Raw genomic sequence first — 27696 nt, 5'->3', positions numbered from 1 at the left:
TAGAGGAAGTGAGTTATCCCCCTTCTATACACGTGCGTGATTTTCATTTTCACCGGTGATTTTTATTTGTGATAGGATCCGGAATGAAGCTTCACACAAATTCTGGGAATTTTAATTCATTGAAAATACTGGCAGCAGCTGAACTATCAGGAACCAAACTAGAAGTTGTGGAGAGAAAACATGACGGTAAAATAAATATCGGTCCTACCATACATATGTAAACATATGTCAAAACCTGTCAAAATGTTTCATCATTATTTCGAATGATCAATATACATAAAGCTATATCATGCTATATTGTTTGTGATACAAAACATTCTTCTTATCAATAACATATGGTTTATTTAAATCTCCAGTGTATATTTATCTTATGACTGGTTAAAATCTTATGTGTAATGTAATTACATGTACATTGTAAGTTTAATCATGTTATGTTACATTGTATCTATGCAAGTGTTATGAAATGATTAAGGGCTATTAATCCAATAATATCAGACGTCGGTATTGAGGAACTTCTGATGGGCAATAGCAACAGTTTACACGACGTATTATGATTAGGGCTGAAACAATTAGTAATTTTTGTATTCGATTATTCGGTCATATGTAATCGATTAATCGTTTGAATTGAAGGCAACTATATTGTTTCACTACTGACAACAGTACTGAAAACGTCCGACATGTTTTGGTATCAACTAATAATAACACCTACTGTACAATATTACAAAATATAAGCATACCAACAAAAAAGAATAGATTTATTTACAAAACAAACGTATTTTATCCCAAATAAGCTCTGAATTCTGTTCCTGTATCATCTTCTGTAACATCGTTTAAATCCAGTTTGCTAACCTGCTGTTTTGAAGTGACCTTCACACGTACAACTAATCAACCAAATCTGGGTTGCCACAGAGCGACATGACCAAATTTTCGTCAATGAACATTTTTTATTTCCGTGATCAAAAAATTAAAATAAATCAACAACTCTTATCTTCAATTAGAATATGAACAAAAACATTTTTTTTATATGATAAACACATGCAATAGTAAAATTTAAATGTTCAAGAATACTACTCCTTCCGCTCCCGAGCGTCCCGGCGGCGATTAGGCCACCGTGACGTAACAACATGAAGTTGATCGCTAGTGAAAATTGGCGAACAGCATGCTGCAAGCTTTCTCATGACATCCACTTTTTCATTGATTAATGACTTCAACTTCCACAGAGACGTAATTTAACAAGTATTTGTCACATCACATATGCTTTGTTGAGTTCAAAACATGTACATAAAGAGATGAAACTACAGTCGGAATGGCTTACTCAGAAATCCATGATCTGTCAACGTGTTTAGTAGCTTACAATGCACTTGCTATGCATGTTACGATTAACGATTAATAAAATCTTTAATCGATTATCAGCGATTAGCTTCATTAATCTAATCGCCTCCGATTATTCGACTAATCGTTTCAGCCCTAATTATGATCAAATGTGTCTCGTCGTTCTATTCCTCTAACATTGTTGGAGTACTATGGGGCTATAGCACAACCCACTTTTTTTCTCTATTCCAAGATGGATTCATATCCAGTAAATCATGTAGTAAACATTTTTTAGAAGAAATGGAACATTGGACACAGACTCTTGATAGTGGCAAAAATATAGATGATGTAGACTTTAGTAACGCATCAAAGCATTCATCCCACAGGCTACTCATATACAAATTTGAACCCTATGGAATCACAGGTAAACTATTTATCTGGATTCGGGAATATTTAGTAAATTAAAAAAAGTAATCATAAATGAAGCCAGTTCTACAAGAAGTGAGGTTAAAAGTGGAGTACCACAAGGGAGCATCTTTAAGACCTATCCTGAGTGTGATATATGTGAGCGTTATGCTGTGTAACAAAATTATTCACAAATGACATCAAATTATATTCCAAGAAAACATCTCATGAAGACTATCAAGAGCTCCAAAATAACTTCAACAAAATATTGGATTAGACTGATGTGTACTGGCTTATGAAATTGTACAAGGACACATGGAAATTGGAAACATACCAGCAATTAGCCAATACTACATTAGAGATGAAAACAACTGAATTCCTTTGGAAAAGATTCAAAGTGAGAAAGACCTAGGAATCTCTGTTGACAACACCCTAAGTTTACAATACATATCAGGGCTCGAATTTTACATTTTTTGTAACTTGCTAAAAATAGCAAGTGCCCTAAATTTTTACTTGCTAAAATATATTTTTACTTATAATTAATATCCGTATTCAAATTACGGTTTTGTTATATATAAAATCCTTTATTTTTGCATGATGATGTGAGGTGTATAAGTACATAATGTATATCAAAAACATTATTGTAAGAACTGAGTCCCCATATTTTCCATTAAAACAATTTTTTCATTATGTCATTTTTACAGTTGTCCCCGATAAAAACCGTTTGCTAAAATAAGCAAGTGCATATTTTTTCCACTTGCTATTCTGGTATATCTACTTGCAAAAAGCAAGTAAAACAACCTGAAATTCGAGCCTTGCATATTCAAAAGGCAGTGACAAAGGGAAATAGCATTATGGACATCATATTTCAAACATTTCTCTACTTGGATAATGATACATTTACAACATTGTACAAGACCTTAGTTAGACCAGGGATTTTGTATTGTTGTTGGACTGATGAGTTAAGAAGCAAAGTTGGCATAGCTATTGATGGTGGACGGATAATTTCTAATAGATGCCAGGAACATATAGTGAAGTCAGGTTGAATGCATATATTTTGTAGGTGCATGCATATTGAAGTTATTAATACTGGTTTCTTATAGATAAGGTTCATCAAGAGAGGTAAAAATGTAGCGGTTAGACTGGAGTTCAAATCCTAGACCTCCGAACACTAGCTAAATGTTCTACAGACTAAGCTACCTGGTCACTGATGATCAACCCAGTCCAACTTGTCTGAAATAGTTTCAATAATTATTTTCTTTGCATCAAGCATTTTTTTGCTCCTAATGATGAAGAGTTCCAGTTTGGGACATATGATTGTATATTAAAGCAGACGATAGCATGAAAAAATCTGTAGCATTTTAGATGTGTAACTGTTTCACTTGAATAAGTCCTAGAAAACAGGCAAAAAGCAATTTCATACAAAATACAAAATATAACAAAAATGTGAATAAAAGAATCAGTCTCAAAAATGCCATAGTTTTATCAAAAACTCAAATTTTGTAGGTCAAGGTCCATATTTTGTGGAAGAGACGATCAGCATATGGGGAGAGGAAAATTCCCACCAAACATGGTCACCTGTTGATTACTTTTAATTTTTTCAGTTTATAAATAATTGTTCCTGTCCTGTTCCATTGCATCAATTAAATTCACCATAAAATGTTTTTGTGAAATCATCTTACACTTTTATTTCTTTTTAGTGGAACAGTTTTGTTTTCTTGAAAATATTTCTTGAAATATCATATATATGTTGTTGTTACCAATTATGAAATCAATTTGCTACATGCAAGTGCATGTTAAATTTTAATTGATTTGTTAATCACACCAAGTACATGATATGGAAAAAAACCACCATGTTTTGCCCATTGCATAATGGCAGGCCATTTTGAGTATTACAAATTCTTTTTGTTTCATGTGAAAGCGATTGACATGATATTTCCTCTATGACTCAGAAACTCATTTTGACAGGCTGGTAATTATTACAGACTACATACATGAAAATACATGTATGTAGTTACATATGATAAAACATTTTATATGACCTTTTACCTCTAACTCATTCAACCCTGAAATATCACAAAACACACTTCTCCAATCTGAGAATAAACACACATCATGTTTCCACAGGTGAATCAGTTACATTTGCAATTGAATATTCACCTGTAATGACATTATGCAAATATTGAACTTTTATAATATTTTAATTTTTAAATCTCTTTCCAGTAACTTGACTGATTATATTCACTGAACATGGGTTTTTTGACAAGAACATAGTGCACATATTATAGTGAATTTTATATCTTTTAGAATATATAAAAACATTACCAGGTAATATCATTTGCAAAGTTCTTATTTTAATATGTATGAAAAAATTCCAAATTTCTTACTTTATTATACATATACTTTTAACTTATCCTAACCTTGGTCTAATGATCAGTTTCTGTGTATTTGGCAGCTTAAAAAACCTGTTTGACCTGGACAGAATATAGAAAGTTAAAAATGCACAATGACCTGGACAGAATACAGAAAGTAAAACATGCTGTATGACCTCTAAGATGAACAGACAGAATGTGAACACTCCTCATAATGTAATTAACGTATAGAGAAACACTTAACATTTCCTGTCCTCACATAAACTTGTGCTCTAACACATTAATGATACCTGACAGGACAGGTACACAGATCAAAGGAATTTTAAAAAACATTTATTTACACCTCTTTTACGGTACAAAGCTAGCTGTAAGGGTTTAAAGATCTAAAACATCAATTTTTTTCAAATTGCTATTTATTCTAAAATTTGATAAAAAGGCTTTCTTATGAAGAAAAAGCAAAACATTTCTAAATGTCAAAAGATATATGCTGGATTGAATTCATGTTAAGGTGTATTGATACAAATTTACCTAAGTATGACGTGATGGTGTAAATGTTTAGACATCCTGTCTTTATAAAAGATGATGAAATCTTTCTTCACCAACTACATATAGCTACGTAGTAAATGGTTGACAGAGTGACATCCATACTGATTAAGTTTAGGCTTGTGACATGACCTTTCCCTGGATATTATCAAATTGATCAATTTACCGTATGTATATGTCTTTGTAAGTTTATATATGTTTGTATATTATTTTACACAAAACTTGAGATTGAGTTTACTGTTGGGAGATTTTAATACTATTACTGTATAGACAAGTAAGTGACTTGTTATTAATTGCCATAGAGCATGCCATCATTGCTATGATTTGTATCACAATCAATGTAAAATAAATAAAGTTTATATGGAGAATTAATAGGCTATGTCTTCCCTCTCTCACTCATGAACGGTGAACACTACAGAAATTCCCTAAGGAAACTGATATTGTTATAATGTAAGTTTTTAAGAATGGGAAGATCACATGATTTTTTTATTAAAGCTTATAGGAGATATTCATATCTAAACTTATCGTATTTAGATAAATTTACTGGAGATTTCAGTTTTCATTAGTTTTACATGATCTCGATAATGATATGGTGATTTTGCAGATATCACAGCAACAGTACCATCACAATTAAATAATGCCAAGACAACAGAATTCTTTGTAAATGTTGTATTTCTGTAGTGTCATATAATAAATCCTGTGCTTCTGCTTTAGATAAAGAAATACAGAACTTAATGTTTATTTTCCAGATAAAGTGGTATCCTACTTGACTAGAAGTTCCTTGCCTGTACTAGAAGTCTCCCCCAACAAATTTCTCTTCTCGGCTGGAGCAGCCACGAGGTAAGACAATAGTCTTTTTAAGTCACTTAAGACAAAGTCTCATGGTGACCTAGCCCCAATTTCTCGAAACAAACTTAAGTCAAAAACTGACTTAAGTCAAAATATTTTACATAAGTTACATAAAGGAGAAAAACTTAAGTTCTGACTTAAGTCTGCACTTTTGTTTTCGAGAAATCGGGGCCTAGTCTCATGGTGGCCCCTTTGTCCATCATCGTCCGTCATCCTTCATCCCTCCTGCGACGATAAACTTTTTACATTTTCAACTTTCCTCCAAAGCTGCTGAAGCAATTTCAAGTATAGAAGAAAAAATCCTTTTGAATGATAATTAGTTTTTCTAACTTATTGATATCTACAAGTAGATTCCTTTTCTGGATTCTTTTGAAACTAGGTATGGCATTTTAAAAGTCATGTTTTTGATATAATGATGAGTATGAAGTCAGCAGTTTTGTACAATGTTGATGATGTTGTGCATTTGATGTCATCTAGATATCTGCTGAGTCAGCAGTTTTATAAAATGTTGTAGATGTGTATTTGATATCACCTAGATATCTGCTGAGTCAGTAGTTTTGTACAGTATTGTTGATGTTGTGTATGTGACATCACTTACACTATTGAGCAAGCAGAGACACATGTACAAGTATTAAAAACATGAAAAACATAATTTTGTGTTGGTCAAAACTCTTTTTATTCAACAACTGCAATTCCACTAAACAGCCTCTGTACTTCAGCTTCCTTTTTGTTTTAAACCATTTTTCAATCTGTTTAAATTTTATATACGGTAATATAAAATTTATATATAAATGTATAGTAATTATCAATATATCTCAAATTTATTCAGTTACTAATTCATATCGCGCGATTAGGGTTATTATATTTTATTTAAAATTGAATAAATTGGGCCTAATATCTCAGCAGTAATGTACAAGCTTCCAAGAGTCCGTTTTTCGTTGCATATGTCTACCAGCGGCTTGGAATTTAGTTGTGGCTTGGCGATTCTATACATGTATGCATTGACGAACTTTATGTGCATATCTTGCAATGTTTTTGCAACACATTGTTTGCGTTGTTTGAAAGTTGTGTCCGACTGTACTTTCGTTTGAACTTGAAGCGATAACAATATCATGAATGTCTTACTGTCTTTCTGTGTCACACAAGCGTCTGTCTCTTTCGTAACAATCAGTAGTTGGACACAAAGTCTGTTTTGCCGGCCATTGATCAATTAATAACCTGTTTACACATCTTTCAGAACATCGTACCTTCGTCATGTCAGTTCAGCATGTCGAAGCGTTTGCTTCAATGTTGATGATTTTCAGTGACATGACCTTGATATCTACTGATTGTCACTAGTTTTTTGTACAAACAAGTCAGGGGTGCCCGGCCTTTTGCGCATTTTATGATTTCATCAGACGCTTTACGCAGCTGATTATGCACACAGATCATCTAGATATCTGCTGAGTCAGCAGTTTTATTATCGCATTGCGAGTACAATTTGTTGATGATTTTTGTGTTTGTGACATGACCTAGATATCTGCTTTGAGTGATGATTTGACATGACAGAGTCACTAGTTTGTACAATGTTTGTTTGTGACAATCTAGTTGCTGATGGTTTTGTACAATGTGATGTTTTGTGTTTTGATGACCTAGATATCTGCTGAGTCAGCAGTTTTGTACGATGTTGATGATGATGATTAGATTGTGTTTTTGTACATGACCTAGATATCTGCTGAGTCAGCAGTTTTGTACGATGTTGATGATTTTGTGTTTGTGACATGACCTAGATTTCTGCTGAGTCAGCAGTTTTGTACAATGTTGATGATGTTGTGTATTTGATGTCATCTAGATATCTGCTGAGTCAGCAGTTTTGTACGATGTTGATGATTTTGTGTTTGTGACATGACCTAGATATCTGCTGAGTCAGCAGTTTTGTACGATGTTGATGATTTTGTGTTTGTGACATGACCTAGATTTCTGCTGATTCAGCAGTTTTGTACAATGTTGATGATTTTGTGACATGACCTTGATATCTACTGAGTCACTAGTTTTGTACAATGATTTTATGTTTGTGACATCATCTAGATATCTGCTGAGTCAGCAGTTTTGTACAATGTTGATGATTTTGTGTTTGTGACATGGCCTAGATATCTGCTGAGTCAGCAGTTTTGTACAATGTTGATGATGTTGTGTATTTGATGTCATCTAGATATCTGCTGAGTCAGCAGTTTTGTACGATGTTGATGATTTTGTGTTTGTGACATGACCTAGATTTCTGCTGAGTCAGCAGTCACTGAGCCAGGAGGATGAGAGTGTAGTGGATAGATGGCTGGAGTGGGACAGTAACCAGTTACAGGTGAGTTGTCTCCCTTATTTGCAATCTTCAAGATCAGAGCTGAGAATCTTTCTTCTTAATCATGGGTTGAAATTCAGATTAGCTATTTATTCATATTTCAAGAAAGAATTTTGAGTTGTTAGTTCCAGTATACTTACTTATATTCTATTGGTTTACATTAAGCAACTAAACTGGAATTCACATTTGTTTGATAGGTCACCACTGCTATAAATGCCATGTTAAGTTTGTCCCTAATGCTTTAAACAAATTGTGATTGTTTGATTAAACAAATTCAAGACACACAATTATATAGACATTAAGGTTTCATAAAATAATTGTTTTTTTTTTCTTTTAATGCAATATTATATTTACCTGTTGTAGCCATTGCTGGTTCCATATCTTGTGACTGCTATTGGCCAGAACAAACAAGATGCCTCCCTCTTATCACAACTACAGGCCTTACTCAAACTCCTCAACACTGAGCTTAAAGGTCACCAGACTCTTACTAAGGTCAGTACAACATGGGCCAAGTCAGCACAACATGGTTCAAGGTCATTACATCATACTCACACAATATCAGTACAAAAGTCATTACATTATAGTTCAAGGTCGTTGAAACATAGTTCAATGTCATTGAAAAAAAATCCTGAGTCAGAGCTACTTGCTACAAAATCATAACTGTATAGCCAAGTTAAATATCAGAACTACAAAGTTCAAGGTCACAATAATATGGTTTTAATGTACTGATTGTTGTGGTAATTAACAATTTTTCATTACTGTACAGGCTGGGATAACGGGAGGGGACATAACTCTCTGGGGTTCACTGTATCCTATCTTTAAACCAGGCAAGGCGCTCATCAAAGGTGAGTACAAATGTCTGTGGTGGGAAATGATATTCAACTTCCATATACCCGGTAATTCGAATAGAAAAATTGAAAGTCTAGAACATTGGAGTTGAATTGAAAGTGCTGTGAATTGATGTGTAGTATTAACACTTGCATAAGTGATATTGGCTAGATACTTGCATGAATGAGTTCAAATGTAGACAATTGCTCTTAGATTTCTATTTTTAATATGATTTTCCTAGTTTTGCTCTATGTTTGATTTTGAGATTTTGTCCAATAAAACCTGGCCACTGATCCAAATGATGTGTCAGCATCTGACAACAACTCTGACTTATCCAACACTTCAAATCTCGGTCACACTTTCCTTTCTGTGTACAGGTTGGGAGGGTCTGTACCCGAACATCAAGGTGTGGTTTACAGGTGTGGAGACAGAGCCAGCAGTACAGAAGTCTATATCTGTGGTGGTCAACGGCAAAGATACCGGTGTGTTCAAGGTATATATACAATATTTGACCCAAATTACCTCTGGTATCTATTACTATGGTAACTCTATGCATTTGAAACGTCAGTCTTCGATATCAATCTAAAATTGGTATGAAATTAAAGAGCCTTCCAAAACAGATAATAGCTTCTTACTTTTATTACTTATGATATATAAATAACTTACCTAGAATTTCTAATTATGATCACTTTGTCATTTGTTTTTGTCAGACCATTTTGATTCATCTTGATAATAAAACATTTTCCTCAATTCTATTGTTCACACTGGTTCATCACAGTTTTATGTTTGTGTTATCATGGAAGTATATAGAGGAAAAACCAACTTCCTTTCTTAATATTTGAATACAATATATCTTGAGCAATTGTTAATTTTAAGAATCATAAAAAAATAAACTTATACATGTTGTTAAAAGAAATAGTTAAAGCTATGTACTGTTACCTCTCCTGTCTGTCTGTAGGAGTCCCTGTTGGCCCAGCCCCTTCCTCTGTCCCCTCCAATTCCTTCAGGCCTCAAACCAGAAAAGGCAGCAGCTGACACCAACAAGAAACAGCAAGGGAAGAGCAAGTCTGAGAAAATGGACACTGAATCAGCTGAGAGTCAGGTGGGTTGTTAAGGAGGACAAACCAATTACCAAGGTGACACTAGTCTATATCCTTTGATTGGATGTAATAAGTCAGAAAAATATCTACTCATTAGCTCATCCATGCGAGTTTTTCCATTACAAACACTGACATCCTTTTCTCTTATATCATGCTATGTAATATAGAGTTTGCCCATGTAAGACAGCTATGTAAGATAAATCTGTCTTACAAGGCATTTCATGCTCGTGGATTAATTTGTGTTACCATGGAGACAACTGTGTATATGCCAACTGGGCCTACCTGTTGCTCAGGAGTATGTAAATACTGTTAATTTAATATTTTGATCATATACCGATATTGTGCATCATATCCTATTGAGATATGATGTACATACATATCGACTAGGCCTATTTTACATAATGAACAATTTGCGTGCCCCTGTGCCTGTTGTGAATGTAGTCCAAAAATGTATCAACCATCATGTTGAGAAAACCAGCAGAGATATTTCCATGAAACTTCATAGACACATTGTTCTTATGGTCTAGTAGTGCCTTTTGCTATTTTTAGGTTTTCATTTTTTGCACTTTTTCCGTAACCATGGAAAAATTGCTGAAAATATCATATTTCATATTTTTCAATATCATATTTTTGTAGCAGGTTCATTTCTGGAGCATAACTCTAAAACCAGCAGAGATATTTCCACGAAACTTCATAGACACATTCTTTTTAGGCCCTTTATGACACTGTCATTGTACTAGTTATAAACAGGTTAATAGTTTTTCACCTATATGCTTCACATTCATAAAACTATTCACCTTGCTGTATCTGCACTTACCAGAAAAGAAAGAAAAACATTTGGATTATATTCGTGGTAGTGTTATTTGGTGGATGAAAGAAAATATGAATTGAAAACTGTGGTCAAATTTGAATGATATATGTATCTTAAGACATTAGACAACACAGACCTTGAATTTAATACTGCGTGGAGTAAAATATTTAAAAAAAAAAACGGGAAAATTATCGCCAACAAATGTCAAGGCTGTATACCTGATTCAACAATTGCAGCCCCACTCTACTTGAATTATACTCCATCTTTCTTTAGCTCAACTTCCTTTTTCCTGGTTTTTTTTCATACACATAAGTCTCCACAATCAAACTTATTTCAGCTTTGATATCTCCATTGGCGGGGGATCTGAATGACTATGTCCTTGTTTATTTTGCTTTCAGTGCATGCACAATCAATACTGTATTCCATATAGGACATAGTGCCACAGAATTTTTAGCTCACCTGGGCCGAAGGGCCGGTGAGCTTATGTCATAGCGCGGCGTCCATCGTCCGTCTGTCAACATTTCCTTTAAATCACTACTAGTCATAGAGTTCTCCATGGATTCTGACCAAACTTGCCCAGAAACATCCTTGGGGGAAGGGTAACAGAGGTTGTATAAATTTTGGCTCTAACCCCTTGGGGGCAGGAGGGGCGGGGACAAATAGGAGAAATAGAGGTAAATCCTTTTAATTACTACTTGTCCAAGAGTTCAGCATGGATTGTAACCAAAGGAGTAGATATGATAGGACCAGTATTTGGCCTCAATTTTTCAGGCCGAAAAATATTAACTCTGATCCACATTAATTTCACATCAATAAATACTCTCATACTTGCCATTCATCAAAACATAACTTTTTATAACCATGTACACGATGTGCTCCACCTATGACGTCATCAATTTGATGATTTTCCTCTTCTCGCCAAATTTTGCTGGATATTCATCATCTTTAGGTTAGAAAAGGCTTGAAATAGATTTGGCCGCCACCTTGGAGCAACTTTATATTTTGCATGGATATGCGTAAATACACGATACACAATGCGTGTAAATCTCTTTCTGCTCCACGAAGGCGGCCAGATTCATTTTTAGCTCACCTGGCCCAAAGGGCCAGTGACCTTATGTCATGACTTATGTCCGTCTGTCCGTCAACATTTCCTTTAAATCGCTACTAGTCATAGAGTTCTGCATGGATTGTAACCAAATTTGGCCACAAGCATCCTTGGGGGAGGGGGAACAGAACTTGTATGAATTTTGGCTCTGACCCCCCGGGGGCAGGAGGGGCAGGGCCCAATAGGAGAAATAGAAGTAAATCCTATAAATCACCACTTGCCTAAGAGTTCTGCATGGATTGTAACCAAATTTGTCAACAAGCATCCTTGGGAAAAGGGGAATAGAACTTCTGTAAATTTTGGCTCTGACCCCCCGGGGCAGGAGGGGTTGGGCAACCCAATAGGGGAAATAGAGGTAAATCCTTTAAATCGCTACTAGTCATAGAGTTCTGCATGGATTGTAACCAAATTTGGCCACAAGCATCCTTGGGGGAGGGGGAACAGAACTTGTATGAATTTTGGCTCTGACCCCCCGGGGGCAGGAGGGGCGGGGCCCAATAGGAGAAATAGAAGTAAATCCTATAAATCACCACTTGCCTAAGAGTTCTGCATGGATTGTAACCAAATTTGTCAACAAGCATCCTTGGGAAAAGGGGAATAGAACTTCTGTAAATTTTGGCTCTGACCCCCCGGGGCAGGAGGGGCGGGGCAACCCAATAGGGGAAATAGAGGTAAATCCTTTAAATCGCTACTAGTCATAGAGTTCTGCATGGATTGTAACCAAATTTGGCCACAAGCATCCTTGGGGGAGGGGGAACAGAACTTGTATGAATTTTGGCTCTGACCCCCTGGGGGCAGGAGGGGCGGGGCCCGATAGGGGAAATAGAAGTAAATCCTGTAAATGGCTACCTGTCCTAGAGTTCTGCATGGATTGTCACCAAATTTGGCCACAATTATCCTTGGGGGACGGGGAACAGAACTTGTATAAGTTTTGGCTCTGACCCCTGGGGGCAGGAGGGGCAGGCCCAATAGGGGAATTGGAGGTAAATCCTATAAATTGCTTCTTGTCCTTAAGTTCTGCATGGATTGTGACCAAATTTGGCCACAAACATCCTTGGGGGAAGGGGAACAGAACCCTCCATGAAATTGGGGTACATAAAAATACTCTGCAAATGGTAGCAACCATAATTGATCATGACATCACAATTGTCCTATATTGATACTTTAAGTATGTTTTATCGTTCTTTGTTGTAATTTGTAGTTATCTAAGATTTTATTTTACTCAGATACTGGCAGCCAGACCTGTAACCCCAGAGGAGCTTGCTGCTGCTGTAAAAGCATGGAACTCTGGGAAAAGTTCATGTCCGAAGTTCCGAGAAAGAGTTCACCCTATGTAAGTCTGCATATAGTTACTGTATATTCTCTACCTGTATTCATATAACTCACAATATTATAAGGATGTTATCTGCATAATGAAGAAAACAGGTTCTGTACATTGTGATAGCATTACCCCCCTTATAATGTTTTCTACCATATCTTTGTTTGTCTTGATGTTCTCATTGTTCTAATTCCTCTAGAATAACTTTCCAGCAAGAAATTATAGTGATGTTTCTAATTTTATTGTATTTACATAAGATTATCTAGGCAATGTGATTGGTTTCAGAAATATCTTACTTTATTTACAAAACACCTTGTCCGCTTTCATCCAGGTCATCGAAAATGATTTGAATAAGTTGTATAACTTGTTTCGCAATTGATGTAAAAGAAATAAAGTTTATATAACATTTTATACAAAAAACTTTTATATTTTAAAAAAAGATGTACTAAGATATCTTTTTTTCTTTTTTTAATTCTAATGTTACGGATTCTAAGAAAGGGAGCTTACTTGAGTAATATTGTGTATAATCTTAAATCTATTTAGGTTGTAATTGTGTATTTGTAGCCTACCCCAGGAGGGTGAGAGGAACATCATGATCACCAGTGCCTTGCCTTATGTAAACAACGTACCTCACCTAGGAAACATCATCGGTTGTGTCCTCAGTGCCGACGTCTTCTCCAGGTGTGTACTCGTTTGTGTCAACTGTTACTCAGATCAAATGTCATCCAATGTTTCCAAAAGACTAGATTAGCTCATTCTAATGATAACTATACAAACTTGTCTTAATGACTATTTGGTAATTTAATGAACAGCAACCTGCATTATGCAGTTGAGGACCACGTGTTAAGTGTCTTACATCGGCAAAAAATTGTTTTGCTTATCAATGTTAACCTAAACTATAATGTACATGATTTCTACAAAACAATACAAACAAAAGTCTTGCTTTTTAATATATTTCTGTCAAAGGAATTATTCCATGACCTAATATATTGTTTAAGCTTTCTTTTTGACTATTTAGATACTGCCGACTGCGGAACTACAATGTGTTTTACATCTGCGGGACTGATGAGTATGGCACCGCCACAGAAACCAAGGCCATAGAGGAAGGTCTAACACCACAGCAGATCTGTGACAAGTATAACAAGATACACAGCGGTATCTACAAATGGTTCAACATCGACTTTGATTACTTTGGTCGAACCACCACAACCCAGCAAACACAGTACGTACATAAACTTCCTAGATGGTCTTTAAACGGCTGATCCTTAAACGGATGGGTCCTAAATCGGATGGGTCCTTAAATCATATATGAAATGTACAAATTGATCAAGATCTAAAAAAAAAAATAATAAGGTTTGGTCTGAAGCATCTCTAAGAAATTAAAATATGGAAATGTTGTAATGCTATTTTAAGAACTGTTGTAGCCATATTTAAGTTTGTTTAATTGTATTGCAGAATTGCCCAGGATATATTTTGGAAGCTGTACAACCAGGGCCACATCCTGAAGGAGTCTATGGAGCAGTTACGCTGTGAGAAATGTAATCGGTATGTTATATTGTCTCAGCTGACCGATTTAACTATACCCCTGTTGTGATGTAGGGTAGGGGTGGGGGAGTGTGGGGGGATATACTGTAACAAGTGTTCCAACTTTTATATATGGAGACTGGAGCGTTGATGTCTTACTGATATTTCTAGTTCTGTATGGAAGCTTTTCTTGCTAATCGATCTGATATTTGATGTTGTGAAAGGCCCTTGAATGACATGTATGTTTGATGTATTAAAAGGTTCCTAGCTGACAGGTTTGTGGAGGGCACCTGCCCACTTTGTCAGTTTGAAGATGCCCGTGGTGACCAGTGTGACGCCTGTGGGAAGCTTATTAATGCTGTGGAACTCAGGTTTCCCAAATGTAAACTGTGCAAGGCAACACCAGTCATCAAGTCTTCGGAGCACCTGTTTCTGGACCTACCCAAGGTACATTGCCATTTTAGATAAAGCTAAATAGTCTATGTAACTATATTGATGAATTAAGATATTGCTAGCTAAAAAAAGAAAAAACTACCTAGGTAACAAAATAAAAACTTTGATACCAAATAGTGAACATCCATGGAGATAAGAAATTAAAATTAGGAATGAGAATATTTTATATTCGTGTTGTAGATGGAACCATCTCTACAAAAACACCTGGACAGTGTGTTTAGTACAGGAACATGGACAAGCAATGCTAAAAACATCACAAATAGCTGGATCAGGGACGGACTTAAACCTCGCTGTATCAGTCGAGATCTAAAATGGGGTACACAGGTGCCCTTGGAGGGGTACACAGACAAGGTGAGAAACAATGGACTACAGATAGGGTTAAGCCTCAGGAGTACAGTCATTGCATATTTACCTTTTAAATTTTGCTATTTATTGAAATATGTACACCAATGGGCCTCGTCTATATAATCATGCATTGTTTGACTTTTTTCCCTACAGGTGTTCTATGTGTGGTTTGATGCTCCTATAGGCTACATCTCAATCACAGCCAACTACACAGACCAGTGGGAGAAGTGGTGGAAAAACCCAGAACAGGTAAGGGGGGGGGGGGTAACTCCGAACAAGTGAGGGAGATAAACTGGAGCAGGTGAGAGGAAATAACCAGGAACAGGTAAAAGGAGATATCCCAGAACAGGTAAAGAAAGAGAACCCAGATCAGGTGAGGGGATATAACTCAGAACAGATAAGGGGGACACATCAGAACAGATGAGGGGGACACATCAGAACAGGTGAGGGGAGATAACCCAGATCAGATGAGGGAAGAGTGGAAATCCAAAACTGGTAAGGGGGGAACCCAGAACATGTAAGAGGAGTCCAGAACAGATGAAAACCAAGAGCAAATAAATGGAATTACAAAACAGGTGAGGGAGAAACCCAAGGTGTGGTAAGAGTGGAAATCCTTAAAAGGTAAAGAAAACAGAAAAAAAGTTACGGGAAAAACCCTGGACAGGTAAGGAGAATACCATAGAACAGGTAAGGGGGGGAAATCCAGAGTAAGAACTCGTGAAATCAAGCAGAAGGAAAAACTCCAGAACAGGAAAAGGGGGGAAAACCCCAGAACAACCAGGAGGGGGCAGAACAGTTGGGGAGGAAGTGGGACCAAGAAAATGAAAACAGAGAGGGAGAAATCTAGAACAGATAAGGTAATGGTAAGGATAAGAATGAAATAATAGTCATCATAAGGAGATATGCTCTTAATATGTAGTCAATGAAGAAACCATATATATATACACACTAGTAACAGACTGTAACACTGTTTATGTCTCTGTTTTGACAGGTGGAAATGTACAATTTTCTGGGTAAAGACAATGTTCCATTTCACTCTGTCATCTTCCCATGTACCTTGCTTGGAGCAAATGACAACTATACCATGGTCAATCATATGGTTGCTACAGGTAAATTTCTTCACAACAAATTTGTTTTTGTAAATGGAAAACCCTAAAATATCATGTATGTATTTCATTGATTTGTTTATATTAATATTCCAGGTGTTTTGGTGTGTAGCTACATACATATGTGTATCATATTGCCTTAATTGTACAACAGATTTAAATGTTTGCACCATAACTTTAGTATTTGATAGAATTTGGGTTATTATCAGTGTAATCCAAAATATAAAGATCATCTAATCATATTTAGATAAGTAGTCAATATTATGATCATCATATGCAACTAGATTTATTTCCTTATAAAAGTTTTTATTTCATTGTTTAAACAGAATACTTGAATTATGAGGAAGGGAAATTTTCGAAGAGTCGGGGAACAGGAGTGTTTGGTAACAATGCCAAGGACACAGGAATCCCAGCTGATATTTTCAGATTCTACCTACTGTATGTGCGACCGGAAACACAGGTAAGGGTTACAGAAGACAAAGGTTAGGGGTCACCAGAGACAAAGGTTAGGGGTCACCAGAGACAAAGGTAAGGGATCAACCAATTCGATAATCTATTCAACATTTTATAAATGATAAATTGGGTAAATATTAGAACTTATTGTGATTACAAAAATTTTCCAATAAAAACACATATTACAGTGGGAACGCCACCATACATTTCTCCATTACAATAATTTTCACAATTTATAGTCGAAAACTTGTAAAAAACATTCTTTCATTGCTAACAATGAAGACAAATGTAGCCATAGATAGGCAATTTGACTGCAAAATTGAAGCGATCATTTTGTAATTATCAGATCGGATCGGTCGTTCGATTTGAACAAATGATTGATTGTCATTTTTAGCCGATTATACAACACTAGTCACCAGTGACAAAGGTTAGGGGTCACCAGAGACAAAGGTTAGGGGTCATCAGATACATAGGTTCGGGGTCACCGGAGACAGGTTACAGATCACCAGAGACATAGGTTAGGGGTCACAGGAGACAAAGGTTAGGGGTCACCAAAGACATAGGTTAGGGGTCACCAGAGACATAGGTAAGGGGTCACCAGAGACAAACGTTAGTTGTCACCAGAGACTTAGGTTACGGGTCACCATTGACAAAGGTAAGGTCACCAGTAATAATTTAAGTTTAGGGTCACCAGAGACAAAAGTGGGGGTCACCATTGACAAAGGTTATGGTTCTCCAGAGACAAAGGTTAGAGGTCATCAGTTACAGTTAAAGGCATTTCCAAATATGAATTTGGAGCAAGTGTTGATTACCCTGTTTAGAGCTTGACTCTTTAATCGTTCCAGTTTGAGTTATTGCCTCTTAAAACAATGTTATATATAGCCTCAGGATATAGGAAAATATCACCAAGATGTCCTGAAAGATGGGATAGAAAGAAAGGGAAGAGGTGGTAGTTGGAAGAATAATTTTGTGTTATACTGTATATTTTATGTCCTGCTCTTATAATACAAAAAGCCTGACTTTTTGTGTTTTCACAAATGATTAACAGGACAGCAGTTTTAGCTGGGATGACTTCTTACTGAAAAACAACAGTGAACTTTTGAACAACCTTGGCAATTTCATCAACAGGTAATTTAAAAGCTTCTGGTAAGATTTCCCGTTCTGCTTTGATGTATGGCAAAGGAGGCATTTATGGCCTTTAGACATTTCTTTCTTTTTTCTCAATGATCCTTATTTCAGTGATAAATATCAGATAACAGATAAGACTTATTTGATTGTTTTAATTTTAGATACTATTAAAGTCAATTGAGATATGTTAGTACAAAGATTGAAACTAAAATAGATAAATAAGGTGAGGTGATTTCACTAGACATTAGGGCTATGTCAGTGACCAACAGGATATATGTGAGGTGAAGGAATTCATGTAGACTAGAATATTAGTGTCTTATACTACAGAAAATGTATTGTTTCACCAAAGTGATGACCATGTAAATCATATTTGTATAAGTATGAATTGGTTTGGTTTTTACTGAAAAAGCTTGCTTTTCCAGTATTGCTACGGCCCGGATGACCCACTAATTTAAATGCGATTGACCTCTCATTTGCATGCGATTTTTTCTATTTTCCTCTTTCTAGAACAAATATTCTGCCATAGTGCAGTTAAACAACTTCTATGGTATTTCATTAAATAGAATAGTTTCAAACATGTCTACAAAAACTATAGCATGAACGTCTATAATTGAAAAATAGTAAGGATAATTTGCATCAGTGGTAGCGATCGGTGGCCTAATTCTCGCCAGCATTTGCATATATTTATGTAAACATCCGGTTTGGGTAACACTAAATAAAGGAATTGTCAGGATTTTGGTATGTAAGTATCTAATTGTAGTTTGATGTATACATTCATAATCTATTATATAATGACAATTTTTTTAATTCATCCCGACGTAAGAAAGATACAAAAGTTGTTTGTTTTTACATGTATTATATTGATAGTCATTTTGGAGAACAGGTACGTTCGTATAGTGATCATGTCATTACGATGGCCCACTGAATTTAACCAAGTCTCACTCAAACAGACGCTTGTTAACTACGTACGCGTCAAGCGTCTGGGTGATCTATGCAGAAGCTAACAAACACGATAAATTCTGAGTTACGTTGGTTCCTTATCATTTCGCACGGATTGTCAACTGACGCATCCTTTCATTAACGAGGGAATATTTAATACACGGATACAGATACAATGAAATATCGTGACACTCAGCAATAGTGTAAATGGCCGAATGTAAGCAAAGACGTCATCACGCAAAGCGGACCTGTGATGTAAACTTGCTAGTCAAGAAATATTTTCCATTTAATTATCGAGCGTAATAAGTGCATTCTCATATCTGAAAAACACCGAAGAATATTTGAACACTGCATGTTGCAATGCATGTTGCAAGCCACTTTGCTAGTAAACTACGGAATTCTTTTCGTATTTGGAGACAGAAGCAGTGAAAATCGTAAGTTTCATTTCGTTTTGCTTCTTTGCCTATCATGCCTTATAATGGGTCGGTATATTATTATATGAACTATTTGACAGACATCGGCACATGAAGTGAACTTACAACATCATCATGAGTATGTGTGAATTCCTGCTAACATCCATATAATCGACGTTTTACTTTATTACTACGCAACAAAATTGAATATCACTTTAAATTTGAAGTAGTTTGTTGTTACAGTATATAATTAGCAGTTGACCAGATTCATTTTTGGTATTATTTTCTAATGCGATGACATCAAATTTAATATTAATGCATAGAGTCAATTTACCAGATTGTCAATATGTCTATAAACATCACAAAGCATGTGTTTATTTGTAGGCAAAACAATGCATGATATAGATCCATACACAATACGTACATATGTGTGTAATACACATGTGAATACAGAATTTATTTAGATAAATAGAAGAATAGTAATGCTAGATTCATTTAAGACAATTAATATCTGGGATTTCGAAATTGGCGGTATGAACTTAAAACATTGATTAAACAGTCACTACATATATAACTTCATGGATTCAGAGAATTTATAATAACACTTACCAAAATAAACAATAACCTGTGCACTGTAATATATCATACATGGTAAATTTACACTTGCTCAATATTACAGTATTTGGTTTAAAGTAAGTTTTGCTAGCAGAAAAAAAACATTGTATTTTATCAATGTGTATCAGGTATAGGAGACAAATTAATTATGATGCTAATATATTAAAGATGCTTCACCGCTGACAAATGGTATTTTTTCACTATCAAAAACGGCAGCAGACAATTTAGTAGTTTTCTTCAGTTACAAAAGTTACTTACTTTACACCATTACCGCCGTTGAAACGTTTGAGCTCCAATTTCACTTAAAGTTAAAAATATAAATAAAATAATTAATTGCATCCCGAAAAAATTCTGTAGCACTATATCCTATATGGAATGAAGGACTGATTGCGCTTGACCCAAAGGCAAAATTAATTATTTTATATTATTTTTTGTGTTAATTAGACTTATGCATACACGATTAAACACTAATTATTGTTCAAATGATGAATATCATTTATACTCTGTCGGCGGTGGAGCATCTTTAACTCAAAGTACTTGTGTACACGAGTCCAATTTCTTCCTTTTGTCATTGTAAGATGATTTCTGTAACTTTTTTATTACAAATTAAGAATATTGATATATATGTTAAATTTTATAATTACAGGACTCATTGGCTAGTCATCTGAAGCAGAATCATAATTGTTGAAGACTGGAGATTATCAGGATTACTTTGGAAGCAGTGAAATGATTCTAAGGATGACTACCAGGCATATATTAAACTAGCTGCGACAACATACATGTAGCTCTGGACAACAAGCATATGGATTGGCGCTTCTCATTCGCATTGTTTCGTAATGCCAATTAAAACACAAAAATACAAAAAAGTAAATCCAGTATATTTGCAACTTTTGCAAAGAGTTGTCACCATTTGACATACTGCCGATTGTTATCAATCTGTGGAGAGATAGAAGGTGTTTAAACTTTTAACTTCACAGACTGACTCACATGTTAGTCTTTCTGTTTTGTTGTAAAATTCATACAAACAAAAAGAGTTTTCTTGGCTTGAATGAAACACACTATATATGTTCTGACAGACGGTCATTATCAGAACTACAATTCTGTCCCATTGACTGTAATGTTGCAAAACATCAAGTGATGACAATTAGCGAGTGTCGAGTAACTTTGCATTTAGATATATATAGAAATATCCTACATTTATAATATAAACTGATAATTTATTTACCCATCATCACGCCTGAATTATCATTACTACAATGTATATTTCAATGATTCACATCTGTGACACGGCCATATAAGTACATTGTATATGGAATGACATTCATTTATTTGCTACAACAGAAACATATTAAACAGTTTTACTTGTTGACTTTGTGCAGTGTGTTCACCAAAATGACACAAATTTTAACACTTCTGGTGACATAGCCCATTGGTTGTTCCCATTAGTTGATGCCTCTATCAAATGTTTTTACAACTGTTTCTGATCTTGTTACCAATACATGTATAAACAGTTGTAAGTAATGTGACATTAACAACAAGTTGCCAATAATGTGTGATTACATGTACGTTAATTTCATATTCATAACATAATTAAATGGGGAAAAAAACCTTTAAAACATAACAAAAAAAGTATTTATTTTAGTACATAAACATAAAAACCGATCATTGATTTACAAGGTCAAGGGGAGTAACTTGTACATGACAATTTCAAAATTGACTAGGGTACACGAAATTCGGCAGTCCGGAAAAAATTGTAATCTGGGCGGTTTAGGCTGGGAACAAAGGTGTCCAGATTATCGAGGGTCCAATGTACATGTCAATGTATACAAATAACACACTGATTTTGAGAATGGTTGTTTTAATATGCTGTTAAGAATTCTCAGTGTCCATTTTATGCATTATATAGAGACAGTATCATACTGAATCTAACTTTGATATGACTTTTCTTCAATATTGCAGCAAAGTATCAAGAACTGCTCTTTACTTACTAATATGCCTGAATACATTGTGTGTATCACAGAAGAGAACTAGAAAAAATAATGTATTGTGATGTTATTTCATGTTTGTATTAAAGTATTTTTGAATAAACATAATTCAAAACAATTCAGTTTTGATTTTGATGCAGTAACCAATTATTTAAATGAACATTTGAACCTTAGTTTTTGTCATTTCATTTCTTCTCTTGAAAATTATCTAATTAATTGCCTTTTGCCCTTTCCTCCTGTAACAGATCTGTACCACATAGTTCATCGGAAAAAAAATACTTGTATATTATATGCATTGCACATAGTTCCTTATAAATGAGGTCTGTAAACAACATTTGCAGCATAAGCCATGAACTTTGTAAAAATGCCATCAAGGGATATCCATGTGTCAGATTATACTTTCTTCTTAATGGAGTCTTAATGTTTCCCTTGTTGTCATTTTACTGCAGATTGTTATTAGCTGTAGGTCTGTCACATGACACTGACTGTAAATATTTGTTGAATTCAAGATAGGTTCAAAGTTCAAATCTAAAGGAAATTTTCTAGCATTTTCTTAAAATCTTCTCATAATTTTTAAATTCATCTTTCGATATGAGGAGGAATGGTTGTCTGCAATCTCAACAATTTATCCAAAATTAATTAAATGAATACTTGGAAGATAAATAACCCAACTTGATAATGACATGGGACTTGCAAGAAAATACACACCCTAAAATGTTACTAATGACATATTTGCCTTCTTTGAACTAAAATTTTGTTACATCAATGCTTTTTCAGTTCAGTACTTACAGTACTTTGATTTTTATTTCTAGGGCCCTTATGTTTATAAACAATAACTTTGGTGGAACCATACAGGAAATGCTTCTAACTGATGAGGATAATCAGCTTCTGGCCCATGTCACACGAGAGCTTTGCACTTACATAGAAAACATGGAGCAGGCAAAGTAAGTAATCTTATCAGACAGGAGCTGGACACTCATAGACAGAAATATTTCTGGCCAGTCTTTATAAGAATACATTGTAATTACAATTATATACAAAAAAATTCATTGTTTTTATATTCATGGTTTCATAGCAACCACAAAAACAAGAAATGTTTCTCCACAACAAATATTTCATGTTCTACAGTATAAAATCTGGGTAATTTTATCACAGAATATTCCTCTCTTTCATTTGGATAGTGTAAATCTACTGAAATATGGTACGCTTGGTTTTCTTTATTAACCAACCCTTATATTTGTGTTATTTAGGATCAGGGATTCCATCAGGAACATTCTGAGTATCTCTCGCCTTGGTAACCAGTTCATGCAGGCCAACAAACCATGGGTGCTTGTCAAAGGCAGCGACTCCGACAAGTAAGTTGATGTACCATGTCTATGTCTGCTTTGGGCAGCTTTAACTATAATACAGAAGGTTAAATCAAGGATAAGGTATGCTATATTAATACTACAAATTGAACTTTATTGACATGTAGGTAAATGAATCTTTGAATTTGACTATCTTTGCCTATATGAGCCATTAATATGATGACATTACCATTATGTACATTGCAGTCTCCCCTATGTTACAGAAAGCGTGCCGGGTCGGTCGTCAGTTTGGCTGCTAACATCTCATGCCTGCTGTCTGTCTTACTACAACCGTACATGCCAGCGACCAGTGATACCATCCAACAGCAGCTTAACTCTCCCAAGGAGGCTAATGTTGTCCACACAGAGTTTCTGTGTCATCTCTCACCTGGTCACAAGATTGGGCAGGTAAGTTCAGGGGTCACAGGTCATGGGTCAATTGTCTGTCAGCACTAATTACCAGTAACAGCATTGTTTCATACAATGGAAAAGTATCCTTCAAACATTTAAATTTTGTTAATGATTGCTGGTATTCTGAGGCTTTAGAAAAAAATCAGAAACAAACATTGCAAAAATATTAGAAACAATCATTTATGTATCATTTGAAGTAATATTTGATCTTTGTTCCTTGCAGCCAAGTCCTTTGTTTGAGAAGATAGCCACTGCAAAGGTTGACGAATGGAAAAAACTGTATGCTGGACAGCCAGCACCAGTGAAAAAGGTGATATTTCTACTGTATAAAGATACTAATGACTGAGCATTTTAGTTCATTTTTGTGAATTTATGGGGGGAAAAGAAATAACTCCCTTAAGACTTGTTCATTATTCAACAGGAAACCAAACCTTCTAAGCCGACAGGTGGTGCTGCTGGAGCTAGTGGACCAAGTGACCCAGCAGAAGTAGCAAGACTTACAGATGAGGTGGCGAAACAGGTAAGGAGAGACAACTGAGATATACTGCTATAAATAATTTCAGATGAGGTGGCGAAACAGGTAAGGGGAGACAACTGAGATATACTGCTATAAATAATTACAGATGAGGTGGCGAAACAGGTAAGGAGAGACAACTGAAACATACTGCTATAAATAATTACAGATAAGGTGGCGAAACAGGTAAGTGGAGACAACTGAGATATACTGCTATAAATAATTACAGATGAGGTGGCGAAACAGGTAAGGGGAGACAACTGAGATATACTGCTATAAATAATTACAGATGAGGTGGCGAAACAAGTAAGGGGAGACAACTGAAATAATCTGCTATAAATAATTACAGATGAGGTGGTGAAACAGGTAAAGGGAGACAACTGAAACATACTGCTATAAATAATTACAGATAAGGTGGCGAAACAGGTAAGGGGAGACAACTGAAATAATCTGCTATAAATATAACAGTTAAGGTGGCGAAACAGGTAAGGGGAGACAACTGAGATATACTGCTATAAATAATTACAGATGAGGTGGCGAAACAGGTTAGGGGAAGCAACTAAAATATATACTGCTATAAATAATTAAGATGAGGTGGCAAAACAGGTAAGGGGAGACAACTGAAACATACTGCTATAAATAATTAAGATGAGGTGGCAAAACAGGTAAGGGGAGACAACTGAGATATACTGCTATAAATAATTAAGATGAGGTGGCAAAACAGGTTAGGGGAGACAACTGAGATATACTGCTATAAATAATTACAGATGAGGTGGCGAAACAGGTAAGGGGAGACAACTGAGATATACTGCTATAAATAATTAAGATGAGGTGGCAAAACAGGTAAGGGGAGACAACTGAGATATACTGCTATAAATAATTACAGATTAGGTGGCGAAACAGGTAAGGGGAGACAACTGAGATATACTGCTATAAATAATTACAGATGAGGTGGCGAAACAGGTTAGGGGAGACAACTAAAATATATACTGCTATAAATAATTAAGATGAGGTGGCAAAACAGGTAAGGGGAGACAACTGAGATATACTGCTATAAATAATTACAGATGAGATGGCGAAACAGGTAAGGGGAGACAACTGAGATATACCGCTATAAATAATTAAGATGAGGTGGCAAAACAGGTAAGGGGAGACAACTGAGATATACTGCTATAAATAATTACAGATGAGGTGGCGAAACAGGTAAGGGGAGACAACTGAAATAATCTGCTATAAATAATTACAGATGAGGTGGCGAAACAGGTAAGGGGAGACTGCTATAAAGATTGGGATAGTGTTTAAGCTGAATATGTCTTAATGCAAGTAGATAGGACTAATGTTATATTGTTAATATTGCAGGGATCGGTTGTGAGGGACTTAAAAACTAAGAAGGCTGATAAAAGTGAGATTGATGCTCAAGTTGCCAAGTTACTTGACCTGAAAAAACAGCTGGCACTCGCTCAAGGTCAAGATGCTGCCCCTGCTGCTGGGGGTAACAAAAAGAAAGTAAGTTATAACAACCATCAAATAGCTCAGTATGACTGCTAAGTTGTTCACATGTCAAGCAAGGATGCATACAGACTTCGTGGTGCAAAGATGAGCATATTTCGATTTCCAGTGAAAATGGAGAAAACTGGTAAACCAAGTTTCTTCAAAAATCCTCATGCCCATCTATGATTGTCAACAGTTAATACATTTCTGTTCTAAGGCATAATTTCTCTATGGTTAAGTTGTAAATATGTTTTAGGATAAGAAAGCTGCCAAACAGCCAAGCAGTGGTCAAGGCAGTGGACCTACAGCCAATGGAACATCACCGGCTTCAAGTGGACAGGAGAGTTCACCAGAGGTTGTCTGCCTGACAGAAGAGGTTGCTAAACAGGTAACTTAACACCTTGTTTTTAATTTGTAAATAAATGGGATACCTTGAAACACCATCCATTATACTGGTGACCCCTAGAGAAAGTAATTTAAAATGTGAAGTATCTCTCCAGAAACAATGGAATCTGTGAGCTAATAGAATCTTTCAATGTCATTTTGGCAATACTACCTAGGAGAATCTCAAGCGAGGGCAAGATTCTTAATCTTAATCTGCTTAAGAATTTCCCCCCTATGGTTAATATATCTCCTGTCTCACCCCAAATGAAGTGTAATATTATATTTCGATTGCCCAGTTCATCACATTGTGTATCTAACATTGATATTCTGGTGGTGCGAGTTGAAGCTGTTATGATGGATTGAATGTCATGGTGACATGCTTTCTTGTTATTGCAACTTCACAACACCTTTGAGAATGTGCAGGAACGTTATGGCTTTTTTCAAGGGTCAGAAAATTTTGCACCTGTAATATTATGGATATTCCTTATACCAACCTGTGTTAAAATTGCCTATCTGGGACATTAAACTTGTGCATGAAACATGTTTATTGTCATCTTGATAGGAGAGCCTTATTGTGACATTACAATGATATTTAAAGTATGCTTTAATGCATAACGACGTCATTACAAATTGGATACTGAAACGCAGAACCAATGAGCAGAAAACATATCTTTTATGCAAGTTCTCATAAATGACGCTACGTGCTAGGTATGATGGATAAGGTTTTACCTTTGGCAAAGTCTCAGGTTGACCGTTCTTCCTAATTTAGTAATACCTTTAGTGGAATATCCGGCCCATCCTTCATATCCTCTTATGAAAGAGTCTGATAATCTCGCACCAAATGTGTAAAAGTTTGGAGGTGAGAATATTTGGAAAATAAAAATAATTAAGTTGATTAACTCATTTGTTACAGGGAAATGTGGTGAGAGATTTGAAAGGAAAGAAAGCGGACAAGAGTCAAATAGATGGAGAAGTCGCTAAACTTCTTGATCTGAAAAAACAGTTGGCTTTGGCTCAAGGTCAGGACCCAGAGGCAGCTGTAGGGGGAGGTAAAAAGAAGGGCAAGAAGAAGTGAAGAGGGAGGAAATGACAACAGCTGACTTTATTGATGATCTCAGGATCAAAGTTTTCTTGGTGTAGAAAATGCAGAAATTATTTATCAATGTAGAAAATTTACATCAAAATACTTTAGAAGTCTTTATTTATAACTGACACGGTACATTACCATATACCATAAAAAAGCACGTTTGAAAATGTTATGTTGAAACATAAACTGTTTTCATGGTGCTAGTGAATCAGAAGTATATGAAAAAACAAATTTGTTTTGACTATTACTGTTTTTGTTCTTTAGACAAACATCAAATATGTCTATCCACAATTTGAAATATCAAACAAAAATACAAACATGTATGTTTTACAGTGAGCTCTATACAACATTTTTGAAAGATTTTATAAATTTTGTTGTCCATTTATATGCCATAAAACGCTTCTCTCAGTTTGTACATGCATTTGTAAAGTGTTATTTATTTTTCTGTTTTGATGGTCTCAATGACGATGAAATAAATCAATATATAATAGTGTGTTTGTGTTGAAAGTGTTTATGTTCGTGGAT

The 27696-nt window shown here is 35.4% G+C and overlaps 1 protein-coding gene across 1 annotated transcript; it reads left to right on the top strand.

Moving 5' to 3' along the window:
* The first annotated feature begins 7 nt into the window (after window positions 1–7).
* Window positions 8–27664, top strand: LOC138320598 (methionine--tRNA ligase, cytoplasmic-like). Its single transcript, XM_069263683.1, has 25 exons — window positions 8–186; window positions 5381–5471; window positions 7734–7818; window positions 8179–8307; window positions 8582–8660; window positions 9021–9136; window positions 9602–9745; window positions 12886–12992; window positions 13542–13658; window positions 13996–14199; window positions 14433–14522; window positions 14762–14948; window positions 15135–15305; window positions 15453–15548; window positions 16291–16408; window positions 16732–16865; window positions 17907–17986; window positions 22751–22882; window positions 23189–23293; window positions 23509–23692; window positions 23919–24005; window positions 24117–24215; window positions 25569–25715; window positions 25957–26088; window positions 26998–27664. Exons 1-25 carry the CDS (start codon window positions 84–86, stop codon window positions 27157–27159), a joined length of 3099 nt encoding a protein of 1032 aa, XP_069119784.1. The 5' UTR covers window positions 8–83; the 3' UTR covers window positions 27160–27664.
* The last annotated feature ends 32 nt before the right edge of the window (window positions 27665–27696 follow it).

The sequence above is a fragment of the Argopecten irradians genome, chromosome 4 (assembly GCF_041381155.1).
Source record: "Argopecten irradians isolate NY chromosome 4, Ai_NY, whole genome shotgun sequence".
NCBI classification, from domain to species: domain Eukaryota; kingdom Metazoa; phylum Mollusca; class Bivalvia; order Pectinida; family Pectinidae; genus Argopecten; species Argopecten irradians.
The sequence above is the reverse complement of the archived record's forward strand: the minus strand, read 5'-3'. Positions and strand labels throughout refer to the sequence as shown.